At 38.6% G+C, this 25,643-nt stretch overlaps 1 protein-coding gene across 9 annotated transcripts in view; it reads left to right on the top strand.

The window, feature by feature from the left end:
• Positions 1 to 25,643, top strand: part of FANCC (FA complementation group C) — a 279,290-nt gene that overhangs the window by 170,926 nt on the left and 82,721 nt on the right. For all 9 annotated transcript variants that reach the window (XM_032392975.1, XM_032392970.1, XM_032392971.1 and 6 more), the window contains 2 exons: positions 18,219 to 18,332; positions 19,239 to 19,303. In XM_032392975.1, the coding sequence (XP_032248866.1) occupies positions 18,219 to 18,332; positions 19,239 to 19,303 (179 nt within the window). The remainder of the gene's footprint in view (positions 1 to 18,218; positions 18,333 to 19,238; positions 19,304 to 25,643) is intronic.

Below are 25,643 nucleotides of genomic sequence, written 5' to 3'. Positions count from 1 at the left end.
GTAAGAGAATTTATTACCAGCTGACCCACAGTAAAGGAAATGTTAAAGTTGTTCTTTAAGAAGGAAAATGACCAGAATAATCTTCTACCCAAAAAATAGAAGAAATCAATCCTGGTTTTGTACTCTGCTTGGGCCAGTGAGTTCCAACCCTGGCTGCACATCAGAATCACCAGTGGAATTTTTAAAAAAATAACCTCCATGTCCTTCTTCAGTAGGTTTGGTGTGTGGCCTGGGGTCTAATGGTACTGGTGCCCAGCCTTGGGTGAGAAACAACTAGAACACTGGACTAGAATAATGCAGTGAGGTAGCAGGGTGGTAACTGTAGAATGAGAAGCAAGGGGCACTGTGGCTGAAACTGAGTAACTATCTCTTTCCTTTACCTGGGCCTCCACCTTTATACTTTGTGTGTCTTAGTTGAAAACTTCCCCACAATTTTTCCTCTTCTGTTCAAACCAGGTTCTGTCCCTGCCACCCGTGTAACCTGTCTCCCTTTCATCCTTTCTTTTCAGTCCTTTGCTGTCAGGGCAGTTCAGGCACTCACCATGTTGTGACTTCATGTGATAGTTGGCTGTTAGTCTCAACCTCAGTGTCGTCCTCTTCTTCCAGTCTGTCTTGCATGGTGTTGCCAACCCCATCATCATAAAGCATAGCTTATGCCACTGCCCTCCTCAGAAACATTTTCATTGCTCTTCACTGTCTACAAAATAAAGCGTGAACTTAATACTTTTTAAAAATACAAATCAAATCATTTTCCTTCTAAATACCCTTTAGTTTCATCCTGTTGTGCTTGAAATAGCATTCCCAGTTCCCGTTAACCACAGCCTGTAAGATCCTGTGTGATTGGAAGCCGGTTTTATCTCCATCCTGTTGCATACCATTCTAACCCTGCTCACACGGCCTAGCAACACTGGCCTTCCTAGGGTTTCTTCAGCCGCACTTTCTTTCTTGCCTTTGATCTGAACTTGCTGATCCATGGCCTGGAATGCTGTTCCTTCCTTTTCCTTCAGGTCTTGGTCCCATGCTCAGTCTTTAGAGTTGCCTCCCTCCCTTCTTGACAATAAACCCATTCTTTCCTCCCTGCTTTTTTCTAGTCACAGCATCCTGATCATCATCTCTTATCATTGTCATTGTTGTCGTGTACTTCTTTATTTATTCATTCCCTCTTCCTCCTCCCCTCACTGGAAGGTGAACTGTGAGTGCAGCAACCTACACTGGCTTGTTGGCTGTTACATCTCCAAAGTGAGGTACACCATAGGTGCTCAATAAATATCCTCTAACTTATTTTAAACATAGATATGTAATGATAACGTTTTTATAGTAAAGCAACTCTCTGACAAGAGACTCTTGTTTTTCCGTTGGTGCTAACAATGTATGAATTCATGGTTTTTTGCAGAAATTCTGCCTATTCCCATTCTCACATGTAATCTTTGGATGAATGGAGGTCAGGGAGTGTGGTGGAAAATGAAACTGTTTAGGAAAAGACTGACATCTGGGGGAAAACAAGCTGGGAATAGAATTCTGTAATTATGCAAGTTCCAAGAACCTTTACCTTGTTAGCATAGCTCAAGATCTCTGAAATTTCCATAATGATCTTTACTCTATCTGTTCTATAATTATTAGTAATAAAAAAAAATTCAGTCGAATTAATAGTATTTTTTGTTTAAAGGGCATGTCAGAGAGGGTTACATTCACAACTTAAATTTGTGTTGCTTTCTATAGTTTGTTCATACATATTCATTTAACAAGCCCCTATGAAAAATATATCTTCATTTTGAAAATGAGAAAATGACACTCTAAATGTTAAGAAACATTTAGAAAGCTGGTTGGGTTATAAAACCAGGACATAGGTCTGTTTCATTATTGGGTTTCCCATCACTGGGGTATCAGGTTTCAATTGAAAGTATCTGTGGCAGGAACTAGAGAGTGAACAGACTTGCTTGTCCTTAAATCCTGCAGTCAGTGAAGGTAACTGCTGCCAGGTCAATGGTCTGAGCCATGTGATAGCTACGTGTTCCCTGGATCCCCATTCCATTAGGAGACCAGTCTCATCAAAACTATTACTGCATTCAAAACTCTCAGAATTGCTATTTTTAAAATTTATTTATTTATTTGAGAGAGAGAGCACAGGCAGGGGGAGGAGCAGAGGGAGAAGCCGACTCCCCGCCGAGCAGGGAGCTGGACATGGGGCTCGATCCTGGAACTCCAGGATCATGACCTGAGCCGAAGACAGACATTTAATTGACTGAGCCACCCAGGCGCTCCAACTCACAGAATTTCTCACTGTAATGTTGTTTTGCCCCTGAGAGAGCTACATCCTGACACTCCTTCTTGCTGCCTTATGGAAAATGGATCTGGGGATGGGAGAAGGCAAGAATAAAAAGCAGGAGAGCAGGTAGGAAGCTGTGACAACATTAGGTGAGAGGTCATAGTGGATAGGATCAGAGTGAAAGTAATGGCACTGGAGAGAAGTGCACGGGGGCAGAGTGTATTTGAGCTGTGCCTATTTCCATTCTCACATGTAATCTTTGGATGAATGGAGGTCAGGGAGTGTGGTGGAAAATGAAACTGTTTAGGAAAAGACTGACATCTGGGGGATGGATCAGATATGGAGGATGAGAGAAAGGGTATGAAGGATGAATCAAAGGTAACAGCTAAAATTTTGAACAACCATGTGGATGGTGACATTTACTCAGATGACAAAGAGGAAAAAGTGGTTTGGAGATGGTGGGAATAATAGTAGTCTTAGACTTGTTAATTGTGAGCTCTCTCTTCCACATTCAAAGATACCAAGTAAGCCGGTTGCATATATGAATCTGGAGCATAGGAGAAGGAGCAGGGTGGGGCTAGAAATTTGGAATGTGTTGTAGTCACCCAACGAGAGTGAGATGGGCCTCCTAACACCGTCCTCCAAATTTGGTTCTGATGTAGAGATCAGTGGTCTCACACTTAAACCAAGAGGGCACCACACCCATACCAAGAAGGTATGAAAAAGTTTAATGCTTATGTAATGGGGCTCTCTAGGGAGATCAGCACTGGCTCCCCAGCTGTTCCAGAAATGACTTGAGAGAGCTGGAAAGCAGACCGGTTTGGCTTTTATGGTGGTGAGAGGATGGTCTTGGGCAGGAGTTGCCTTGTGTGGGCTGAGCCTTTTGAGGTTTGCACTTCACGCTGGGGCCACAGGAAGGAGCACCAAGGCCTTCTTGTCAGCTGCCAGATATGGGGCAGAAGGGGGAAGGGGAGCAGTGGGACTTGAAAGCTATCAGCAATCAGACATCAAAAGTAGATTTAAACTCTTTATAACAGAAGACTTCAGAAATAAGCAGTATCTAAAATGATGGAACTAGATGGGGCGCCTGGGTGGGTCAGTTGTTAGGCATCTGCCTTCAGCTCAGGTCATGATCCCAGGGTCCTGGGATCAAGCCCCGCATCAGGCTCCCTGCTCCGTGGGAAGCCTGCTTCTCCCTCTGCCACTCCCCCTGCTTGTGTTCCCTCTCTGGCTGTGTCGCTCTCTGTCAAATAAATAAATAGTCTTTAAAATGATGGAACTAGAAAGGATCTCCTGGAGGTTCACTGAGCTCTGAGGACTCCAACACTTAAAAAATCAGATTGAGGAGGAAGTACCAGCAAATTAGACTGGATGAGGAGAGAAACTATAGTACAGTATGCCACCAGCTAAGACAAAAACGTTTCAGGCGAGCAGAAGCCGGGGATACCATGTGCCTGCAGCACCGCGGCATGTGGTGGGTGTGTGTACTGGAGAACGCGGGGTGGCAGCGCTGGGGGGAGAGTCAACACCTAGGATACCGCTGAGGAGGTGAGCAGGATGGGGGAGAGGTGGGTCCATTAGTTTGCATCATGGCCTTCTGATCAGTGAATTTGTAGAGACAGAAGCCAGATTAGAGAAGACTGGGGAATGAATGTGAAGTGGGAAGTAGACAAGGCAAATTTAGAAAGTTTTCTCAGGAAATTGCTAAATGAAGAGCAAAGAAATGAGCAGTAATTAGAAGGAGGGAGATGTTGGATCAAGGGGAACTTTTTTTTTTTTTAAGTTCGAGAGTGCTCAGAGCATGGTTATAAACCGATGTGAACAACCGAGTGATGATGCCAGAGAGAACGAGGAGCATGGCTGTAGAGAGAGACCTGGCAAAGAGGGGAGGAGAGGGGGTCAGAGCCCAAGTGAACAGCTCCGCTTTATAGGAGCAGAGACACGCTTCTTCCATCAGAAGAGGGAGGAGGACAGAAAACGGGGCTGTTTGTGTAGGTGAATTTATGAACTGGTTGGTGATGACAGGAGCGAGCTCCTTGCTAATTGCTGTTTTCCCAGCTATAGATGAGATGAGGTCCTCTGCCAGCAGTTGTGGGGAAGGGGCAGTGGTGTGATGAGACAGGAGGAGATATGAAGTAATTGCTCAGAAAGTTGTGGAGCAAATCGCCCAGGAAGCATAGGAGGGCCTGAGGCAGTGCCGGGCCCATTCGAGGCTTGTGGTCATGAAATCAGAGCCAGAGCAGGCGGCTCCGGGGTCTGATGTTCTCACCAGTGTCGGCTGTGTGGGCGCTGGCGAAGAGAAGGTAGAGATGGGTTCACGGGGTGGGGGTTTCACAAGGCAAGCGCTACAGCACTTTGGGGTGGGGGTGGCAAGCAGGGAGCTGAGGGTCCTTGCAAAGGAGTGATCATTTAAGCTTGGCAAGGTAGTTATTAAACACGTGACCTGCTTACAGTAAATGTAAAGCATACATTTCTAGATCTGCCTACCTCTGTCTTTCTAAATTATGTGAGTATAGGTATATTTTAGTGCTATCGTTTGAATCATTTTTATGGCTCTTTTTAGTTCAGGCTTATTTTCTAAAGCCTTTTGATTTTGGTTTTTGGAAAACCAATGTATTATCCCCCCTGGAATTAATGAGTGAGCAAGCAAGAGGTTCTGTAAGCAAAAGTAAAAGTTGCAGACTTTGTTATGATTGGACCTGTGTTTGGAAATTCTGTGAATTGTGTTATGTCAGCATCCTGCTCATGGAATAGGCTATGTAAACAATGGGTGTTGCGCGGTTCTATGAATGAGCAGCCTTCCTTCTCGCTTACACACTTAACCACTGCAATTCTCCAGATTTCTGAGTGTTTATTTCATAGTAAAAAGGGCTCTAAAAATACCAGGCCAGTTAGGTTTTTATTGTAGATCATTTCATTTAAACTGCAATGGGACACATAAAGTTTAAAAAAAAAAATTGAAGGCAGGATTTTGAAGGAAAAGCTACATAAGTCTGTCTGTAGTAACTTGTTTTGGCTGTGGATGTGAAAGTGCAAAAGAGATGTGAATAACTTTGTTTCATCTTTTAAATGAGAGCAATTGGTACATTTAATTGATGTACAAAGGATTTGAATAATAGCACACCAGAATGTCCAAATACTGTGCCAGGCTGAGAATATTCCATATACCGAATTTTAAAGTAAAAGAAATTCTCCTTTTGAAGTTGATTTTCAATATATTCATAACTTCTTATCTGCAATATTATTTTTTAAAATTGTGAAGGCATGTCAGATGATAACTCTGAGTGTTCAGAGTGAAATGAGAAAAGGATTAGAATGGATTAAGCTTTAGGACAAGAGACAAGGAGCACAAGTCGTATAGGGGAAGATTATTAGTTGGAGTATGCGAGCTGGACTGAAAAACATGAGACAGCAGAGCACTGCAGGGAGTAGAAGTTAGTAGGAAACAAAGAGATAATCTGTAGAGAAAACAGACCCAAACACTTGATTGTTTCAGCCTGCCAAGTAACAACAATTTTAGGGATATAAGTTGTATTGATCATGAAGATTTAAAAGTCTGGACAGGAGTAATAAGTACAAAGAAAACTAACGTTTTGCCTTTCACTGGGTGGGAATTTCTGCCTTCCAGGAACCCTGACCTTCTTCATTGGGCCTGTGGACTTCCCTGACAGTGTCCTCTCCCCAGAAGCAAAGACAGCTGGGGTGGGAAGGAGGGTGTTTTGAAAATGAAGTCATGATAGGAGGGAGGCAGGGGCAAGAGCCAACGGGAGTTTTTTAGGAGAGGACTGCGTGAACAACACCAGCTTGTATGCATCCTGAAGCTGTGGCCACAGTGACACCACTTGCTTTCCTGAGGAGTGCATCTCGTGTCTCTAACCTGGGGACATTGCAAATATTTAAGTTTGCTATAAGAGATTGTTAATGTTTGATTTGTAGGCAAACAGATTATGAGACAGAATGCACCAAAGACCTCTCTCTGTCTTCCTAATAAGGGTACCTTCCAGACATTTGGCCTGTCTCAAAGAAATTGAGTCAGTCCTGGCACTGAACCATGAGAATTAACATTTATTTAGCACCTACCATGAGCCAGATCTCTAGCTGGGTGATTTTCGTACAAGGTTTCTTTCAGTCCTCCTAACCTTGAGAAGTATTGTTTTCTCCATTTCAGAGATAATTTAGAAACTGAAGCTTACTGACAGTGATATTTTACACTAAGCAAGAGTTGCCAGTTGAACCTAGGTATGTCTGACTCCCAAGTCCTAGGATGTTTCCACTCCAGAGTATTCCCATTCAGCTCCTCAGGTAATCTTGCTACAGCTACACAGGATGGTCTAAAGCTTGCTTGGATGGTTGTTACAGTAGATTTTGGACCAGAGAAGGATTAACTCTAGCAAAGGTAGGGAAGTGATAGGACGACCTGGGCTTCTCTCTTTGTCTTGATTTATTCCCCAGTGCATGGGAGATAAATATACATTGTGTTCAGGTTGTGGGCAGGCACTAGGATGGTGGTCCTTAAACTTCACAGTGCAGTGTGCTGGGTGATGGTCCTGCTGGAAAAGCTCCATACCCAGAGGTTTTGGTTCAGTGGAATGTCTGCGTGGTAATGAGAACCTAGATGATTCTGATTGAGGTGTGTGTCTCCACATCACACCAGGAGAAACACTGAGGTAGATCACCCTGTTTTCACTGGCTCTTCCTTGGTCTCTTCATCCGTTTCTTATCTGATTATGAGATGATAAGCCTAGAGGTGGTGGGCCCACTGTCAGATAAGTGTACACAAAACTGGGCATTGTGATGATTTAGAGGGCAGGAGGTGGACCTTGACCATGAAAATGAAGAGAGAGAAGGCTAAAGTTACCCCAAACCCAGGAGCTGGGTTACTTGGCTGTCTATTCTATTCCCTCCTTACTCAAACTGAGATTGAGCAGAGCAGCTACCGATGATCAGGGATGTGCTGTGAACCAACACTCCCATGCGTGTGCCTCACTTAATTTTGTAACAAACATATAAAATCAATTTTATCATCTACATTTTATAGAAATGGGAACTGGGGAAGCCTGACACTGTTTAAAAAAAATTATCCCAAGATCATATAGCTAGAATCAAAGTCTGTTTAATTTTAAAATCCCACAACCTTTTTCTTTCCTTCATTTTTTATAAATTACACAAATAATGCATCAATATAGTCTCACAGACAAAAACATCGAACAGCCCAAACATTGGATACTTCTCCCAATCCCATACCCCTCCACAGAAGTAATCTCTGCTATCAACAGACTGCGCAGATAGTCCATGACTTTTGATGGTTCAACTGACAATTTTTTGACTTTACGATGGTACAGAAGTGATACACATTCATTCGAATTCGAATTTTGATCTCTTCCGAGGCTAACAATATGCGGTATGATCCTCTCACGTGATGCTGAGCTGCCACAGCTCCCATCAGCCAGCAATCATGAGGGTGAACGACCGTTAACACTGACAACCGTTCTCGACCCACACGACCATTCGCTTTTTCACTTTCAGTGCAGCATTCCATAAATTACCTGACGTAGTCAATTCTTGATTATAAAATAGGCTTTGGGTTAGGTGATTTTGTAAGTGTTCTGAACACAGTGAAGGTAGCCCTGGCTAAGCTATGGTGTTGGGTAGCTTAGGGGTATTAAATGCACTTTCAACTTATGATATTTTCAGCTTATGATATGCTTATTGGGACATAATCCTATCATAAGTAGTGGAAGATCCATAGAGCCTTCTAGTCTTTGCATTTATATATGAAAATATCTTAATTTTTTTGTGTTTCTTTTCATATAAAGGTAATAACTCTGCATGTATTATTCTGTAACTTACTTTCTCACGTAATACTAAGTCTTGTAGTTATTTCCATATCAATTACAAAGTCTTCTTTATATAGCCAGGACTCATCTTTATACCAGAAACAGCAGGAATATGCACAAACTATAATCCAAACTAACTTTAAAAAGCAGGCGTGTGTTTAAACCAGAGCTGCTTAGCTGGGACTGTTTTGCTATTGAGGGGATTTGGCAATGTCTGGAGAGATTTTTGGTTGTTACAACTTGGAGGGGGGTTGCTACTGGCATGTAGTCGGTAGAGGCCAGGAATGCACAGGACAGCCCCCAACAAAGAATTATCAGGCCCAAAATGTCAATAGTGCAGAGACTGAGAAAAACCTCCTCATCTTAAGGATTTCAGCAGCCTCCTGAAGGGCTTGATCGATACATAGTTTCTCAGCATTAACCTTTACTTAAGAGTGCTGAGTAATAAATCAATTAGTTTTAAATGGTAGGATTTCAAGTTTTCTGAGGAAGAAAACAATTATACTCTAGCTTCTTCCCTGATTTGCAATCATATTTGAACTTTTATACCTCACAGTGTGTGGTTTATGAAAACGGCAAAATAATCAGTGACTAATTATTGAATCTTGCATCCCAATTTCTTGAACCATGCTTCCCCACCTAATAGGGAAGGGTGTTTCTCAACACGTTTTATATGGTTAGTTTTCCTTCAGTAGTAAATTGCTCACTGAATTAAACTTTGTCCACTTTGGCTTGAGTAGATACTGATTCTATAAAATTAGAAATCATTTAGCAGTTTCAACTATTGAAATACAATAGTTTCAACAATTGAAATAAAAGGAACTGTGGTAATTGCACATCTATTAGATTGAACCTGCCATGCCCAAATAAGACTAATAAGCGAGACTGTTGGAAAAAAACTGTCGGGTTCCAGATTGGGAATTGGCATTATTTAGGTTAATTTATTTAGACTGCTCTTTTATGTTGAAGGAGATAATGTATAAGTTCTAAGCTTAGGCTGTTTTTATCCTTTAAAAAGTCTGTTTATTACCACTTTGCTAAAGTATGCATAATCACAAATATTTGCAATGAAAATAATGAGGGTTTTTTTTCCCTCAAAATGATTTTAAATTAATAAACATGTCTGATTTTTAAGAGGAACATACTAGAAATAAAACCATATCTTTAATTTAGGACTCATTTCTTCTTGATTTGGATTGCAGATTTTTCTAGTACCTGGTGGTATGCCAGTTACATTTTGAAATATTTTTTAATTCTTAATTTATAGAAATAACAAAAAATACTATCAAAACTTAGAAAATGTTTTTAATTTACAGAATTCTAAATAACTTTCCAAGCAATTTATATCTTAGTTGTTTTATAGTTTTATCAAGAACAATGGGTATGCATTATAACATGAAAACAGTCTTCCTTATAATTTTAGATATTAAGGATTTTAAATTTTAGAAGAGTTAGCAGTGAAACTACATCACTGTAATGATATTTTTTTCCTGAGAAGTCTCAGTATTATGGGTGCTTCAGACTAACAGGCACAGAATAATTGTGATGGTGTAAAATATTTAATTCTCTTTATGCCACTTTGTCTCTTAGAACCTTCATCCAGAAGTAATTTGCAGAGTTTGTAGTTTTGCCCCTTGTGTCTGTATCCCTGACCAGCACCTTGTTTAGTCTGCCTGCTTTTGAACTTCAGAGAAGTGGAGTCATACTGTGTATTTATTTCTATAATTTTATTCTTTTCCTTAACATGTGCTGTGCTTGCTTTTCTATGTAAGTTTTAGAAAAGCTTCTGAAATTCCACCAAAAAAACCTATTTAGAATTATTAATGGTACTACATTGAGTCTCTATGACAGAGAATTTACATCTTTATGACACTGAATTTTTCTTGTTGAAGCCATAGTGTATCTCTCCCTTTAGGCAGGTCTTTAATAGATGTCTTAAAGTTTTGTGACATTTATCTTCTTTGTTGTTTTGTCATGTAGTGTCGTGCGCAGGGCACTGCTGGTCCATTTTACTTTATAGAGGGCAATTTTTCTTCTTTTTCACTGAAGTAATATATTTAGTCACCGCTTATATGTTGGTCTGTATTCTAGATTGTGTTTGTTGTCAGGGGAAATAATGATTTAAGATTGAGTTATTAAGAAAATTAGCCAGTTTTCACTATGATATCTAATTTAGGAAAATATAAATCACTTGCAGGGATTTAATTAATTGAAAATTTTAATATTAAATGTAACAAACAGGATAATAACATAAATGTTTTACTAGACGTTTATATAAAATGCCATGGGAATATAAAAAAAGAAGTGACTAATTCAGTATTTGGGCACAGGTATTTTATATGGTAAATGAACGTGCCAAGTATTCAAAATGACATCAGTTCTATTGGCCAACAACTGAATAGACCGGATGCTTTTGTAAAAGCTTGAGAGAAGAGAAGATTAATTATGTTGTGCTGTACCTCGAGGATTAAATTTTTTGGTCAAAAATGGATAAATTGGATTGAATTAGCAGAAGCTTTGTTTTGCAATTCAGGTTTGCAGGAAAAAAGTGTTGTTTTTTTTTAAGATTTTATTTATTTATTAGAGAGAGAGAGAGCACAAGTAGGCAGAGTGGCAGGCAGAGGGAGAGGGAGAAGCAGGCTCCCCACTGGGCAGGGAGCCCGATGCGGGGCTGGATCCCAGGACCCTGGGATCATGACCTGAGCCGAAGGCAGCCGCTTAACCGACTGAGCCACCCAGGCGCCCCTGCAGGAAAAAAAGTTTTAAAAATGTGTAGCTGTCCATTACAGTTTTTATTTAAGGATAGTCAAGACAGATTTTTGATTTTCTAGTGCCCTTTTAGCAAAGATGGTCCTTGCTGCTGCTTCTCCTGTCCCTTCTGGGTGCTCTCATACCGTGGTACTCTTAGATTGTCACAAATTTAGTAGCACCAAAGCAGCATATTATTCAGTGAAACTACATTCATATTGGTGTGCCAGGTTCCAGTCAGTGTTACCAAATTAAGTAAACCCCTTTGAAGTAAAAGCGCATAAGCAATGTCATGTTTTTTCCATTATTCTGTGGGTATTTTATGGGCTGAAACTTAGGAAAGCAAATTGTGAAAAGGAAAATTCATCATTTTATACTGTAACGAGGTTACAGAGGAATCCTGCAGTAATTATATTGTTCAGTAACTATAAATGAGCAATCCATTCTATTTATTTTTATTCGGCTAGTGTTTATTGAATGCCTAGTGTATGCAAAGCGGAGGGCTAGTCAACAGTTGCTCTAGGGAGTATAAAGATAGTAAGACCGTCCCTTTCTTGGGGAGCCTACAGGCTAATGAGTAGAAGAGGAGAAAGATGACTTCACTGCAAGGCAGAACTTGGTAGGCACTGTCACAGAAATACAGATAGGGTGCTGTGGGGATTTCAGGAGAATCTGATCTCATCCTGTAAGGAACTGGATCAGGAGTCTTGGAGAAAGATGGATTTTGAAAGACGTGTAATTCTGGCAGCTAGAAATGTGTGGAGGTTGTGGGTTTTCTTAGGAGAAAGAAATGGTAGGGAGGTGGGAATGTGGTGACCAGCAGGGAGTCTGATGCCGCCAAATTGCTGGGATCAAAGAGAAAGACCAGGAGAAATAAGATTGACCAGGTGGGCTGCGCTTAGGCATCCAGCAAAGGCTGGGAGCAGGAGGAGTGACAGGAGCATTTCCCAGGTGTTTCTGCCCTGCCTACTCTAGCCTCTTTCCCTCCGCTTCTCTCTGCTCCTTCCCTAATGGTTTTGTGTGTCTGTCCCATCACACAGCCTCTCTTTCTCTCTTTCCCTGCCTCCTTCCCCTCACTCTTTCTGTCTGTACCAAGCTGTCAGAATCAGCTCAGAAGTCATCATCTCTGGGAGCATTCTGAAACCCTACAGTTGGAATTAATCATTATTTCCTCTGTTCCCACAGTGATTGTCTTACCCCCTCGTTGTAGCACTCACTGCATTCTGTCTTATATTATGGCTGTTTCCATCTCGATCTCCCTTCCTTGGGCCGTAGGGTCTTCTTATCCCAATACCTTAGTAGCATGGTTTGAATATAGATCACATTCAGTATGTTTGTTGAATGAATAAGGGATCCTTGTTTATAAACAGTTTTTATTTATATTATGTATAAAGAGCTAGATGCAGTAGAGACCAAAGTGATGGAAATTCTAAAAGACTTTAATCATCAGATGAAGAAATTGTTTGGAGAAGCATGAAATATGTGCTCTGTCTCAGTTCAAGAAAATTGACCACAGTTTGGCTCTCCTAGCCTGAGCAGAAACCACAGTCCTTCTTCCACAACCCAGCCCTGTGCCAAACCACAGCCTCATTGCTCCAACTTTCCTAACCCGCCTGTGAATGTGCTGCCTGTTACAAGATGGAGCAGATACAGTGAGGTGAGGACAGAAAAGACACCTGAAAGCAAGGGCAGTGGATTTTCCTCTGATTTATTTAAAACTTATCTCCTTATGAAACTTCACCTTCATGGTATAAGCAGTTTTAAAATGGCTTTTCAAACACTAACAGTGTTCTTAAAACTCCTGCATGAATAAAAATTGGGCTTCAAATGTTTTGTACACCACTGTGTTCGTTCCTATACCTTCCACCCTCGAAGGATTTTAGATCACGAGTCAGGGGGATGTATTTGCACATTTTCTTTATGCCCTTCAAGTTAGAACCTGTGTGTTTACATTCACATCCTTTTTGTGGATACTGCTTCCTATATTCAGAAACCCAGTTCTTCATCAGTTCATTGGTAAAATGAGAGGATTGAAAGAGAGGATTTCCAAGATTGCTCTCTCAGCATTTACAAAATAATCAATTATCATATGACAGTAGGAATGAATTTTTATCCAAGGGCCAGATGCCCACAGAATCTTTAATGGTTTTCTGTTTGGACTGTTAGCCACTAGGTGGCAGTAAAAAAAATTCTTAGCAAGGTCTAGTTTGAGGTGTCTGTTCTGAAGTTATGTAACCATAGCCAGGCCTCAGTATGCTGTTTCTTAGGACCTGTGATTATTTTACCAGGGATAAAACTCTTGTGGCCCTCCATAGCAATTCTTACTAGAGAATTATGGGAAAAAACAGACATAAGTTAAAGCATGTAATTTTATTTTACAAAACATTTTCTATGATAAAACGTAAGCCATAAAGGGTCTTATGCTGAGGACCAATCAGAATTGCATTGTTATGATAAAAAACTATTCCAGCTGCCTTGTGTAGAGTGGATATAGGGAGGTTCCTTCTAAGTTTTGGCCATAGAGTAAGTAACCAGCTTTGGTAATTGTGGAAATTTTGGAAATACAGATACTTGAAAGAAGAAATTTTAAATCACTGCTAGAAAAAAAAAATCTGTGTTAACTATTTGGTATATTTCTCCTCAGCATTGTTTTTCCATACAAAATTAAAATCACATTGAACATACAGTTTGACACCTTGCTTTTTAAATAAATGTTACATAGTCTTTTCCTATGTCATTAAATATCTGTTTCAACATAATTCACACTGTTGCATAAACCATGATGAATTCAACCAATCCAGTGTTGTATGCGGTCCTTGGGTTCCTTCTTAGTTTTTCACTATTATAAGTAATGCTGCTCTGAACTTAAAACTTTCATTAAGATATATTCTTGGAAATTAAATTACTGGGTAAAAGGATATGAACTGTAATGCTTTGGCTACATATCATCAAGTGATTTCCCAGAAAGGCTTTATAAATTTGTGCTCCCAGTAGGGACAGAGTGCCCCTCTCACCACATCCTTGCCAACACTGAGTAGTATAGTATGGGGTTTTTCTTTGTTTGTTTTTGTTTTTTAAACAGGTAGGAGGTGGGATGGGGAACTAATATTTATAGCATTTGATTTTTTAAAAATCATTTTCTAACCATATCATTTTAGGAATTTAGTCTAGGACAGGTCTGCCAATTAAGTTGTTTTCATTTTTCCAAGACCTTAAATATTAGAGTAAGCTTGCATAAAGCAGGCATTATGAATACTATCTAGGGAACTGTTTATTACTCAGGAATTATTTACAATCCCTAGTCATACCCTCTGAATCTATTGAGTGTCCTAAAATTTTTTTTCTTTTTTTCTTTTTCTTTTCTTTCTTTCTTTCTTTTTTTTTTTTTTAAACTTATCATTGGCTCAGCTACCAAAGTAACTCATACACTTTTAAGAAGCAAGCCTCCATGCATTGGTTCAAGGACCAGGATGTGAGTGCTTCTGGGAGGCACTGGATTTATAGGGGAAAGACTTGGCATGGTTTTCCTTAAGATCTACAATCTTAACTGATCCCTAACTGTTACAGCCTTGAAATTGGTTTCCTTCTACTGTACATACACTGTATGACTTTTTATACCAACTAAGCTTGTAGTACTTTGTGCTTTAATTTTTTAAGGGTCAATCATGTGAATTATAATGACAGTAGCCACCTGTTTATAGGTGGTTTAATTGAAACTTGCTTAATTGAATTTTATTAAAAACTTGATTTATGGGCTTTTAAGTGAGACGCCATACTTAGAGAACTTAGCACAGTATTTCACACATGGAAAGCACTCATAAATTTTAGTTGTCTTAATTGTTAGAATTCCCTCAAGAAGTGACATTTAACCAGGTCTGGAGGAACCCTCATGGCAGAGGGACTGGAACATCCTAAAGTCCTGAGGGGCCAAAGAGCCTGTAGCCCTATGTGGCTCCAAACAAGCCAGTGAGGGAAAGTCAGCCCTAGGCGGCGGCTTAGCTTTGACAAGAAGTTTAGGCTTCACTGGGAGAGCAATTGAGAGCCATAAAGGGTCATAAGCTGAGGACAAACCCTTTTGCATTGTTATGTTAAAAAACGATTCCATCCACCTATGGAGAGTGGTTACAGGGAAGTTCCTTACAAGGTTTGGCCATAAAGTAAATAACCAGCCTTGGGCACGTTACTTAAGCTAAGTGTGTCTTAGTTTCCTCATCTCCAACACAGATTTAGTAATAGTAATAGTACTCACACCATAAACTCTGAGTTGTTATTTATTTGTCATGTCCTCAGAACAGCTTCTAGTGCTTTAAATGTTGGTTAAATTTAGAATGCTGAAAGTTAAGCACTTCCAGTACTACCCTCCCTCCAAATAGCTGACCTCCACCAGGGAAAACCCAGACTGGCCCTGACTCTGAGTCCTTGGCCGAGCCTAGTTTCCAAACCAAGCCCAGCTTCCTCGGAATCTCCCTGTGTCTGGTCTGGGGTGGGTGCCTCCACATGGATGTGGCATATGCTGGCCAGGCCTGGCTGGCCTTCCTTCCCTAGAGCACTTGCATGGCACTTCACACAGTGGGTCAGGCCACAGTTAGCCACTTACACCGTGTGGGCTTCCTGCTGGGGTGAACTACACAGAACTCGCCAGTACCCACCGATCCTCAAAGGATGGCACACTGGAGGTAACTTACCTCCCCTGGCGTTGCCAACCTGACCATGACTGCTTACTCTCACCCACATGGCACTTGGTGTTTGAAACCAACTGGGCTGTCCTCAGCTCCTGTTTGCTTTCTGTATTTATAAAGGACAGCTTTGAACTGAAAGAGAAAAAAAGGCAAATAATATGCAAATTCCATCCAGCCTTTTCTTCTTCACTCTAGTAAGGAGCCTCTTAAGTATTTTATACCTTACAAAAAGTTTACTTTAACTCTATAAATCTCTGTTTTTCTCCCTCCTCAGTGACTTACTTTTGTAAAGTCGTGTGATACATGTTGCTGGGTTTTTAAAAAATCATCAATATCTTTTGCTTAGTAGTTAGTAATGTTTCAAAGCTACTTTCTTAACTTGCTATGAATTTTTCCAGTTTGAAAATAGTAAATGGGATCGCATGCAGGGACAGCAGTTTTCAACCTGCATGACTTAGTAGTGTTGCCTGGAGTCCTGTTTTGAGGATCATGAGGCAAATCTGAGCTCGCAGGGAGAAAGTATCATGACCTACAAGAAAGGGTGCACACCAGATCCAGGGTAGAATTCTCCTTGGGAGGAAGGACGGCTGTAGAACTAGTCGGGGAAGGGAGAGATGGCACAGAAGGCCTCCTCAGTGTTTCTAATGCTTGTTAAATGTGGTGATGGGTGAAATTTGTCATATTATTTTATATCTTTTTGAATATGTGAAACAGTTCATGGTAAAATTGAAATGATGCCATCGACCCTGGGCATTACTGGTAAGTTTGTTGTCCTGGTCTGGAGGGGCCTACCCTTCACTGAGGTAACACAGCCCCTTCCCTAGATTCAATGGTCCTCCAAGTATTTGTATATGGACTCATACACTTAGATGCACATACACGAGTTTATTTTATCTCATAATGTGTACTTACAAAATGCAATACAGAACTTAAAAAAGAATAAAAAGGTATATTCCCTGTGAATATACTGAAAACCACGGGGTTGTACACTTTAAAGAGTAAATTTTATAGTATATGAATTATATCTCAATAAAGCTGCTGTTGAAAAATAAAATGTTTCCAAATACAACACTTTTTCAAAAAGTAAATATTTTTTTTTCTGATTTTAATAGTAGTATACATACACACATAGGAAACTGGAAAATGTACTAAAGTAGAAAAAAATATATATACCCATAATAGCACCACCCCAGAGAATGTTAACATTTGGTGATAGTTTCTTCCATTATTTTTTCATTTCCATGTATGGATTATTTTTATATTGATGAGATTGTTTCTGAGTATTAAAATTTGCATCTTCCTTTCTTCATTTAACATTGTAATACAACTATTTAAAATGCTCTCATAAATTCTTTATAAACATTTTAATGGTTTACAGTGGGCCACTGTATGAGGGTATTATAAATTAATCAGTTCCTGCTGTTAGCATTTTTCACTATGAGAAATACCATTGTAGTGAACATCTTTGATTATAATCCCCATCATCATATTTGGATTTATTTCCATAAACGTGTGCCAGATACATTAAAAGTCCTGAAATCTTTTAAAAACCTTTAATATGTATGTCCAAGTTGCTCTTTATAAGGCAGGCCTCTACTACCCTATAAGGCACCTTTGTTCAGGTTGTAAACCTCTGGGCAGATATAGCCCTGGCAGTCTGAGCTTGGGGTGGGAAATGGGCTGTGTTACACCCACTCACACCCCCTGGGGGTGTCTCAGTGTGGTTCACAGCAGCAGGATGTATGGATACCCATTTATATTTTAATAGCTCACACAGAGTACCTGTTTCAGAGAATCCAGATTAGCATTTGGTATTTAGGTCTGTAAAAATCTTTAATTCATTAAGTGAAAAATGGTATGTTGATGTTTGAATTTACCCTTTGGTTTTATGAGTGTGAACATTTATTGGTGTGTTTCTTGTGCATTTGTATTTTCTTTTATGAATTATCTGTTCATACTCATTTTTTATGTTCTTAGTGTTTGTCATGTATTTTGCACATTTATTTATGATCTGTCATTACTTGTTAATAATATTCTTCCTAGTTTGTGCTTATATTATTTTATGAGAGCACAAGGTTTTATTTCTATTTAGAAAAACCAATCATTTGCTCTCTTAATTTTCAGTTTACAAAGTTCTTCCCTATTCAGACACCTGAAAAGTACTGTTTTCTTCTCATTTATTATTTCATTTTTACGTTGATCTCTTTACATTGATGTTTAACTTTACATTAAATTCAAGTATATTTTGATGAATAACATAAGGTACGAATCTAATTTTTTTTTCAAATAGCGTTCCCATAACACCATTTAGTGCATCATCTTTCCTTAGTAATTTGTGGTATGTTCCTTGTCATGTGTTAAATTATAGCTACTTTGATAAAAATATTTTGCTGAGTTTAAAAACAATAAATATCACATTCTTAATATGGTTAAAGCACTGTTCATTTATTATATATTTTTGCTTCACTGTTAACATTTGTTTAAATTGACCTATTTTTAATGTGATAATTTTAATGCTAACTTATTTCTTCTTTATACCACGAATCCAGATGAACTGAGTATTTGGACAAATTAGGATTACTCATTTCACAGAGATGAGTGCATTTACAGATGACCTAAACTCTAGACATTATACGTAATAGGCACTTGCACTCGCTTTTAATAACTTTGTCTGTTTATGTTTTTAAGGGGTTGTTATCTCATATACTTTCGGCATTCAGATTTGATACAAAAGAAGTTGGTCTTTTTACTCAAGGTCTTGGATATGCACCTGCAGATTACTGTCCTGGTTTGCTTAAAAATGTGAGTATTTTTAATTTATTAGTATTGAAATTTTTGTTGCTTAATGTACCATTGGCAAAAAGGGTAAATGGAAATATCTCACTCTTCCAGGAGAGATGTTTTAACTTTTCTCTGTTTATCTCTTCTTACCTTGGGCCGACTTACAGCCATGTAAGGAAGAAATGTGAGGTGGGAGATTATGAGAAAAAAGAAGGAAACCAGGAGAGGTTATTCTAAATCAACCAACCCCTCTTTTCTCTTAATGGATCTCATTTATTCTCTCAAAGATTTTGGGAGAAGAGATTTCCTTAACCAGTGTAAACACACCCTTTTACTGTTGGGTGAATTTTGTATTTAAAATAACCTGATAGGAACTTTATGTTAAAGCAAAAAATTCAATAAGTAACAATGTTGTAAATAGTATTATATATTCACATCTTAGTATTAAAGCTATGTTTCCTTTTGCCTTGAATTTTGGCCAAATTCAAGAAATTTTAATTTATGATCTTCTAAATATTGTTATGAGATTTCTAATGTTTGTTAACTGTCCTGGTCTTTTGGAAACTTTATATATAAATAGCATTTTTAAAAAATAACTAGAGCTAAATTAGGAAAGAAAAAAATAAGGTAACTTTAATGTGGTTTTATTTTTAACAGGTTTGGTTTTCTTTGGAAATTAATGATCAGTCTATTGTTCATTTGATTAAATTGGAATGTGGAATAACAGACATTAAAAATAAAATCCAAGTTATTAGTAAATGTGACTTGGCACTGCTTTCTTTTCATTTTGACAAAGTAAAACAAGGAGAGGATGGGTAGGGGAGGGGAGGGAATCTCAACGGAAATATCACTCACACCAAGAAAAATAGAACTGATGTAATCCTGTTTTGCAGGATGAGTTAACCTGCAACTGATTTTGTTTTACAGATGGTTTTATCATTAGTGTCTGAACTCCGAGAGAATCATCTTAATGGATTTAACACTCAAAGGCGGTAGGTGTTAAACTAAACATCCCCCTTCTTAAGTTTCAAAATGTATCAGTCTGGTTATGAGAGAAAAATTTTATAATTCTTTGGAAATGCATGTTCATAAGTTCAGGTTATATTCTGTATGGAGAGATTATTTATACACGGTAAATTGGTGAGTTTTATGAAACTTTCTTTTTTTAATCACTATTCTTTCAACTTTTATAGGGCAGTAAATCATGCAACGTCTCTTGTGACCCATTGAGTAAAAAACCCTACATATACAGTAGGGAACACAAACAAAGGAAGGGCTCAGCTCAGAGAGAGAGAGAGAGAGAGTGTGTGTGTCTTATAAATACACACACACACAAACAGTATTTACAAGGCAACAGATATTTGATATGCACATATGACTTATTTTAAGAAACATAATATTCCAAAATCTAGACTAAACAAATCAAATAGATTCAGACAAATTAAAAGGCAATTAATCACATTACAAAATGTTCTTCACTATGTGAGAGAATTCAAAGTTGTCTTCATTGGTGAGTAGCATTTCATTTTTTTCTTTAAAGATTGTATTTATTGATTTGAGAGAGAGAGAGAGAGGGAGCATGAGCAGGGGGAGGGGCAGAGGCAGAGGGAGAAGCAGAAGCCGTACTGAGAGCTGGGAACCTGACACAGGGGCTCCATCCCAGGACTCTAGGATCCTGACCTGAGCTGAAGGCAGACGCTTAACCAACTGAGCCACCCAGGTGCCCTGGTGAGCATTTCATTTTTAACAAATTATTAACTAAGAGAGTCTGGGGACAAGGGACTTTTGTCCTTGTTTTTTGCTTTTTGTTTGTTTTTATAAAGTTACTGTCAATTAAAACTATCACAAATGGTCTTTGCTCTCAGCCTACGTGATTCTTTGCATCTAAACTGTAAAGTAAACTATAAAACCCTTAAACAAAAACACTGGAGAAAATCTTCATGACATTGATTTGGCAATGATTTTTTTGGATATGATACCATAAGCACAGCAACAAAGGAAAAGTAAATAATTGGACTTCATTAAAATTATGAATTTTTATGAATTATAAGACATTATCAAAGCAAAAAGCCTATTGACTGAGTGAAAATATTTGGAAGTCATGTATCCAATAAGGGATTAATACTGAAAGAACTGAAACTCAGCAAAAACAAAAAATTCAATTCAAAAATGGGCCAAGAGAGATGTCTTACGTGTCTGCAAAGATGATATGTAACCGGCCAGTAGGCACATGAAACTGTTCAGCATCACCAATTATTAGTGAAATGCAAATCAAAACCACAGTGGGATATTATGTCACATGTATTAGCCATGATCTATAATTTTTAAAACAAGCAAAAATGGAAAATAATAAATGTTAGCAAGTAAGTTAAGGAAGTACAACCCTTGTGCATTGTTGGTGGGAACGTAACAAACTATAGACTATAGTCTTGCTGGTGGGAATGTTAAATGGTACAGCCACTGTGGAAAAGTTTGGCAGTTCCTCAAAAAATTAAACATAGAATTACCATAAGACCCAGAAATTCCACTCTTAGGTATATATTCAAAAGAATTGAAAACAGGGACTTGAACAGATATTTGAACACCAGTGTACATAGCAGCATTATTCACAATAGCCAAAAGGTGGCAACACTTCAAGTTCCCACTAACAAAATGTGGAGTGGATAAACAAAATATGGTATGTAAATACAACAGAATATTCTTCAGCCATAAAAAGGAATAAAATTTTTATATATGCAAGAACATGGGTGGACCTTGAAAACATCATGCTTAGTGAAATAAGCCAGACACAGAAGGGCAAATAATGTATGATTCCACTTATATGAAGTACCTAGAAGAGGAAAACTCAGTAGAGACAGACAGCAGAATAGAGGTTAGAGGTAGAGGGAATTGGGTTATTGTTTAATGGGCCCATTGGTTATGTTGGGGGTTAGGGATAATGAAAAGCTTTGGGGATAGATTGTGGTGATGGGTACACAGCATGTGAATGTGTTTAATGCCACTAAATGGTTACCAAGTACAAATAGTTAAAAAATAATAACAATTATGTATGTTTTACCATGATTTTAAAAAAGCAAGAAAAAAAACAAACATGATACCAACTGTACATTCCATCAGATGACTAAAGTTTAAAACACTTACATCAACCTGTGTTGGAGAAGATATGGAACCACTGGATCTCTCATCCACTGTCTGTGAGAATGTGAAGTGGTATCATTACTTTGGTAGACAGTGTAGTACTTCATTATAAAGTTAAACACACACTTATCATATGATCCACCAACTCCATTCTTGAGTATTTACTCACAATAAACGAAAACATAGGTAGTCATAAATATTTCTATACAGATACTCATAGCTGCTCGATTTTGTAATAGTTCAAAACCAGAAATGATCCAAAGGACCACCTTAACTGGATGGATAAACAAGTAAGTATTGTCTGTTACCACCATTTAAGAAATGAAAAGACAAGTCACAAACTGTGAGAAAATATTTTCAGATTATGTATCTGATAAAGGGCTCCTACCCAGAATATATAAAGAACTCAGTAATAAGATATAAAGAACTCAGTATAAGACCACCTAGTTAAAAAAAAAATAGGCAAAAGATTGGAAAACGTCATCAAAAAATATATACAAACAGCTAATAAGCACATGAATACTTGTATACAGATGTTCATAGCAGCATTATTCATAATAAAAAGTGGAAGCAACCCAAATATCCATCAACTCATGAATGGATAAACAAAATATGTTGTGTCCATACAGTAGAATACTATACCTCACTAAGAAAAGAACAATCTACTGATTGATGTTACAACATGTGTGAACCTCAAAAACACTATGCTTAGTGAAAGAAGCCAGTCACTGAAGACCATATATTATATGATTCCTTTTTTATAAAATGTCCAGAATAGGTAAATCTATAGAGACAGAGTAATTAGCTGTTGCCTAGGGCTAAAGGTAGGAACAGGGATTTGCTGCAAATGAGTACAAAAGATCTTGAGGTGATGGAAATGTCCTAAAAGTGGATCATTAGTGGTAATGGCTGTCCAACTCAGTAATTTATTAAAAATCTTTGAGGGGCGCCTGGGTGGCTCAGTTGTTAAGCGTCTGCCTTCGGCTCAGGTCATGGTCCCAGGGTCCTGGGATCGAGCCCCACATCGGGCTCCCTGCTCCGCAGAAAGCCTGCTTCTCCCTCTCCCACTGCCCCTGCTTGTGTTCCCTCTCTCGCTGTGTCTCTCTCTGTCAAATAAATAAAATATTAAAAAAAAAAAAAAATCTTTGAATTGAACATTTCAAATAGGTACATTTTGTGGTATATAAGTTATACCTAAAAAGTAATAAGAAGAGTCCCTAGGAGGGACATGGAAAGCATTTACAGTCATTTATTTACATGTCAGGTAGAGACTTTGGTTTTGCCTTGAGATAAATGTTGAATAATAGAATTAGAAATTTATTTAAATGGACTTAAAACATCAGTAGGATACAATGTATATGTACACCCTTCACCAACAACCCAGACTATGTCAAGTTGATGATTTTTTAAAAACTTAACTGAGAATAAACAACAACAAAACAAAAACACTATTAACAAGTGGAAAACATTAGCCAGAGAATTGGAAGATATTTGCAACCATAAAACAGACAAAGGATTAGTATGGGAAGTATAGAAATGCCTCCTGCAAATCAATCATAAAGAGGCAAACACTCCAGTATAGAAATGGGCAAAAAATATAAGTAAGTTATTATTATTACTAAAAGAGGAAAGAAGAATAAATAACAAACATTTAAAAAATTCTTCAAGAGTGATGTCAGCATGACAGTAGAATAGGAAGCCCCAGTCCTTGTTTCCATACAGAGACACTGACTTAACAATGGTATATGACCCAAAGAGCCTTTATGAGAACTCCAGAAACCAATTAAGACGTTATAATACCCCAGGCAAACTCAAAGTTAAAAACAACCATATGGAAATGGGTAAGAAGGCCATTTCATATCAATCACAGTAGCCCTTCTCCTAAGCTGGCTCAGTGTTGTGGGATTGGGAGGAAAATTCTAGCTTACAGCTTCTCCCTTGATGGGGAAAGAAAAGAATGGAATATGTTCAGTGTTTCTGCTTTGGGGGGCTGCCTGAGGGACTGGTGTCTCACTTGCCTGACTCTGACCACTGATGGGGAACCAGCATACTTTCAATGCCTGGGGACTGTGGCACATTAGAGAGTCCTCAGCTGCTTTTTGCAGCACCAGAGAACTGACAGTGCTGCAGACGGAGGTAGGCTCGGAGAGAAAACACCCAACTCACAGCTAATGTCTAGGTGGCGTAGGGGGTGGGAAAGAAGAGTGGAATATATATCTAATCTTTCAGCTTCTGAAGGGACTACCTTAGGGATTGGTTTCAGTCTCCCTTGACTTGAAGCAATAACAGAACCAGCATACTTTGGAGGTGAGGAGGCTGCAGAGAACCAAAGAGCTTAGTGGCTTGTTGTAGCACCAGAGAACCTGCAGTACCACAGACAAACACCAGAGGGAGAAAGAGATTGCAAACTCCTGAAAAGCTGGCACACTCTCTGGGAAATTACATAAACAATCCCAGAGAAGACCCATCCCCAGAAAAGATTCAAAGGACCCCCAGACTCTCTCACCAGGTTGATTAGTGAACGTCTTCCCTTGTACAAAGGCAGTCCATAAAGACTGGGAGAAGTGGCTATTTGTTTGGCTGCAGAAAACACAACAAAATATAACAAGGCACACAAAGAAACAGGAAAACATGGCCCAAACAAAGGAACAAAATTAATTTGCACAAACCTACCCTAAAGAAGTGGAGAGCTATGACCTAACTACCTGGCAAAGAATTAAAAATAATCGTCCTAAAGGGGCTCAATGCGCTACAATAGAATACAGATAAACAACTAAATGAAATCAGAAAAATGATGCATAAACAAAATGAGAATATCAGCAGATAGCAATTATAAAAAACAACCAGATAGACATTCTGGAGCTGAAGAATACAATAACTGAATTGAAAAATTTAGTAGGGGGGTTCAACAGTAGACAGTCAAGCAGTTAACTTGAAGACATGTCACTTGAAATTGTCAAATCAAGTAAAAAAAAAGAATGAAGAAAAGTTAATTAAGCCTTAGAGTTTATGGGACATTATCAAGTGGACCAATTATATGTATAGCAGGAGTCACAGAAGTGAGAAAAAGACAGCTTATCAAATCTGAGGAAGGAATTGGACATCCAAATTCAAGAAGGTCAAAGAACTCCCAACTAGAATAAATTCAAAAGGACCCATAGCAAGACATGTTGTAATCAAACTGTCGAGAGACAGAAAATGTTGACAGCAGCAAGAAAAAGCAAGAAAGAATACGAGGAATGCAACACCTACAAGGAAGCTCTCCAGATTATCAGTGGATTACTCAGCATAAACATTAAGTCCAGAAGGGAGTGAGATGACATATTCAAAAGTGCTAAAACAAAAACCTGCCAACCAAGATTATTATATTCTGCAAAGTGTCCTTCAAAAATGGAGAAATTAAGACTTTCCCAAATAAACAAAAGCTGGGGGATTTCATCACCACAAGACCAGCCTTACAAGAATTGTTAAAGGGAGTTTTTCAAGTTGAAACCAAAGGGCTTTAGGCAGCAATACAAGAGCATACTGAAATATAAAACTCTCTGTTAAAGGTAAATATATAAACAAATGCAAAATCCTGTGATACTGTAATGGTAGTACATAAATTACTTTTAAATCTGTTACAAAAGTTAGACAATAAAAAGCATAATTAAGAACTACAACCACAAAAGTATGTAAATGGGAGCACCTGGGTGGCTCAGTCGGCTAAGCATCTGCCTTCGGCTGAGGTCATGATCTTGGGGTCCTGGGATTGAGCCCCATGTGGGGCTCCCTGCTCAGCTGGGAGCCTGCTTCTTCCTCTCCTCCCCGCTCCTGCACTCTCTCTCTCTCTCTCTCTCGCTGTCCCTGTCTCTCTCTCTCAAATAAATAAAATGTTTAAAAAAAAGTATTAAGTGATAAAATCCTGAATACTTTTCTTAGCAGTCCTACAATACAAGTTAGATGAAAATAATAACTATGGTGTTAATTAACATTTTATTCTACTACTAATGCATGTCAGTCCTCCGTAGTTATAATGAGATATGTAGAACTAAGTTAGTGGTAATTCTTTTGTTCAGTCACCAGCTTTTAGGGTAAATAAAACATTCAGGGCATGCCTGAGATAAAAATGCTCAGTCACAGGCTGGGTGAACACAGAGTTCTGACAGAAACCAGGGAGACAAGAGTGATTGACTACTTCTCTGTGAGGGTTCA

Source organism: Phoca vitulina, unplaced genomic scaffold (genome assembly GCF_004348235.1).
Source record: "Phoca vitulina isolate PV1807 unplaced genomic scaffold, GSC_HSeal_1.0 scaffold70, whole genome shotgun sequence".
Lineage (NCBI taxonomy): Eukaryota > Metazoa > Chordata > Mammalia > Carnivora > Phocidae > Phoca > Phoca vitulina.
The sequence above is the reverse complement of the archived record's forward strand: the minus strand, read 5'-3'. Positions and strand labels throughout refer to the sequence as shown.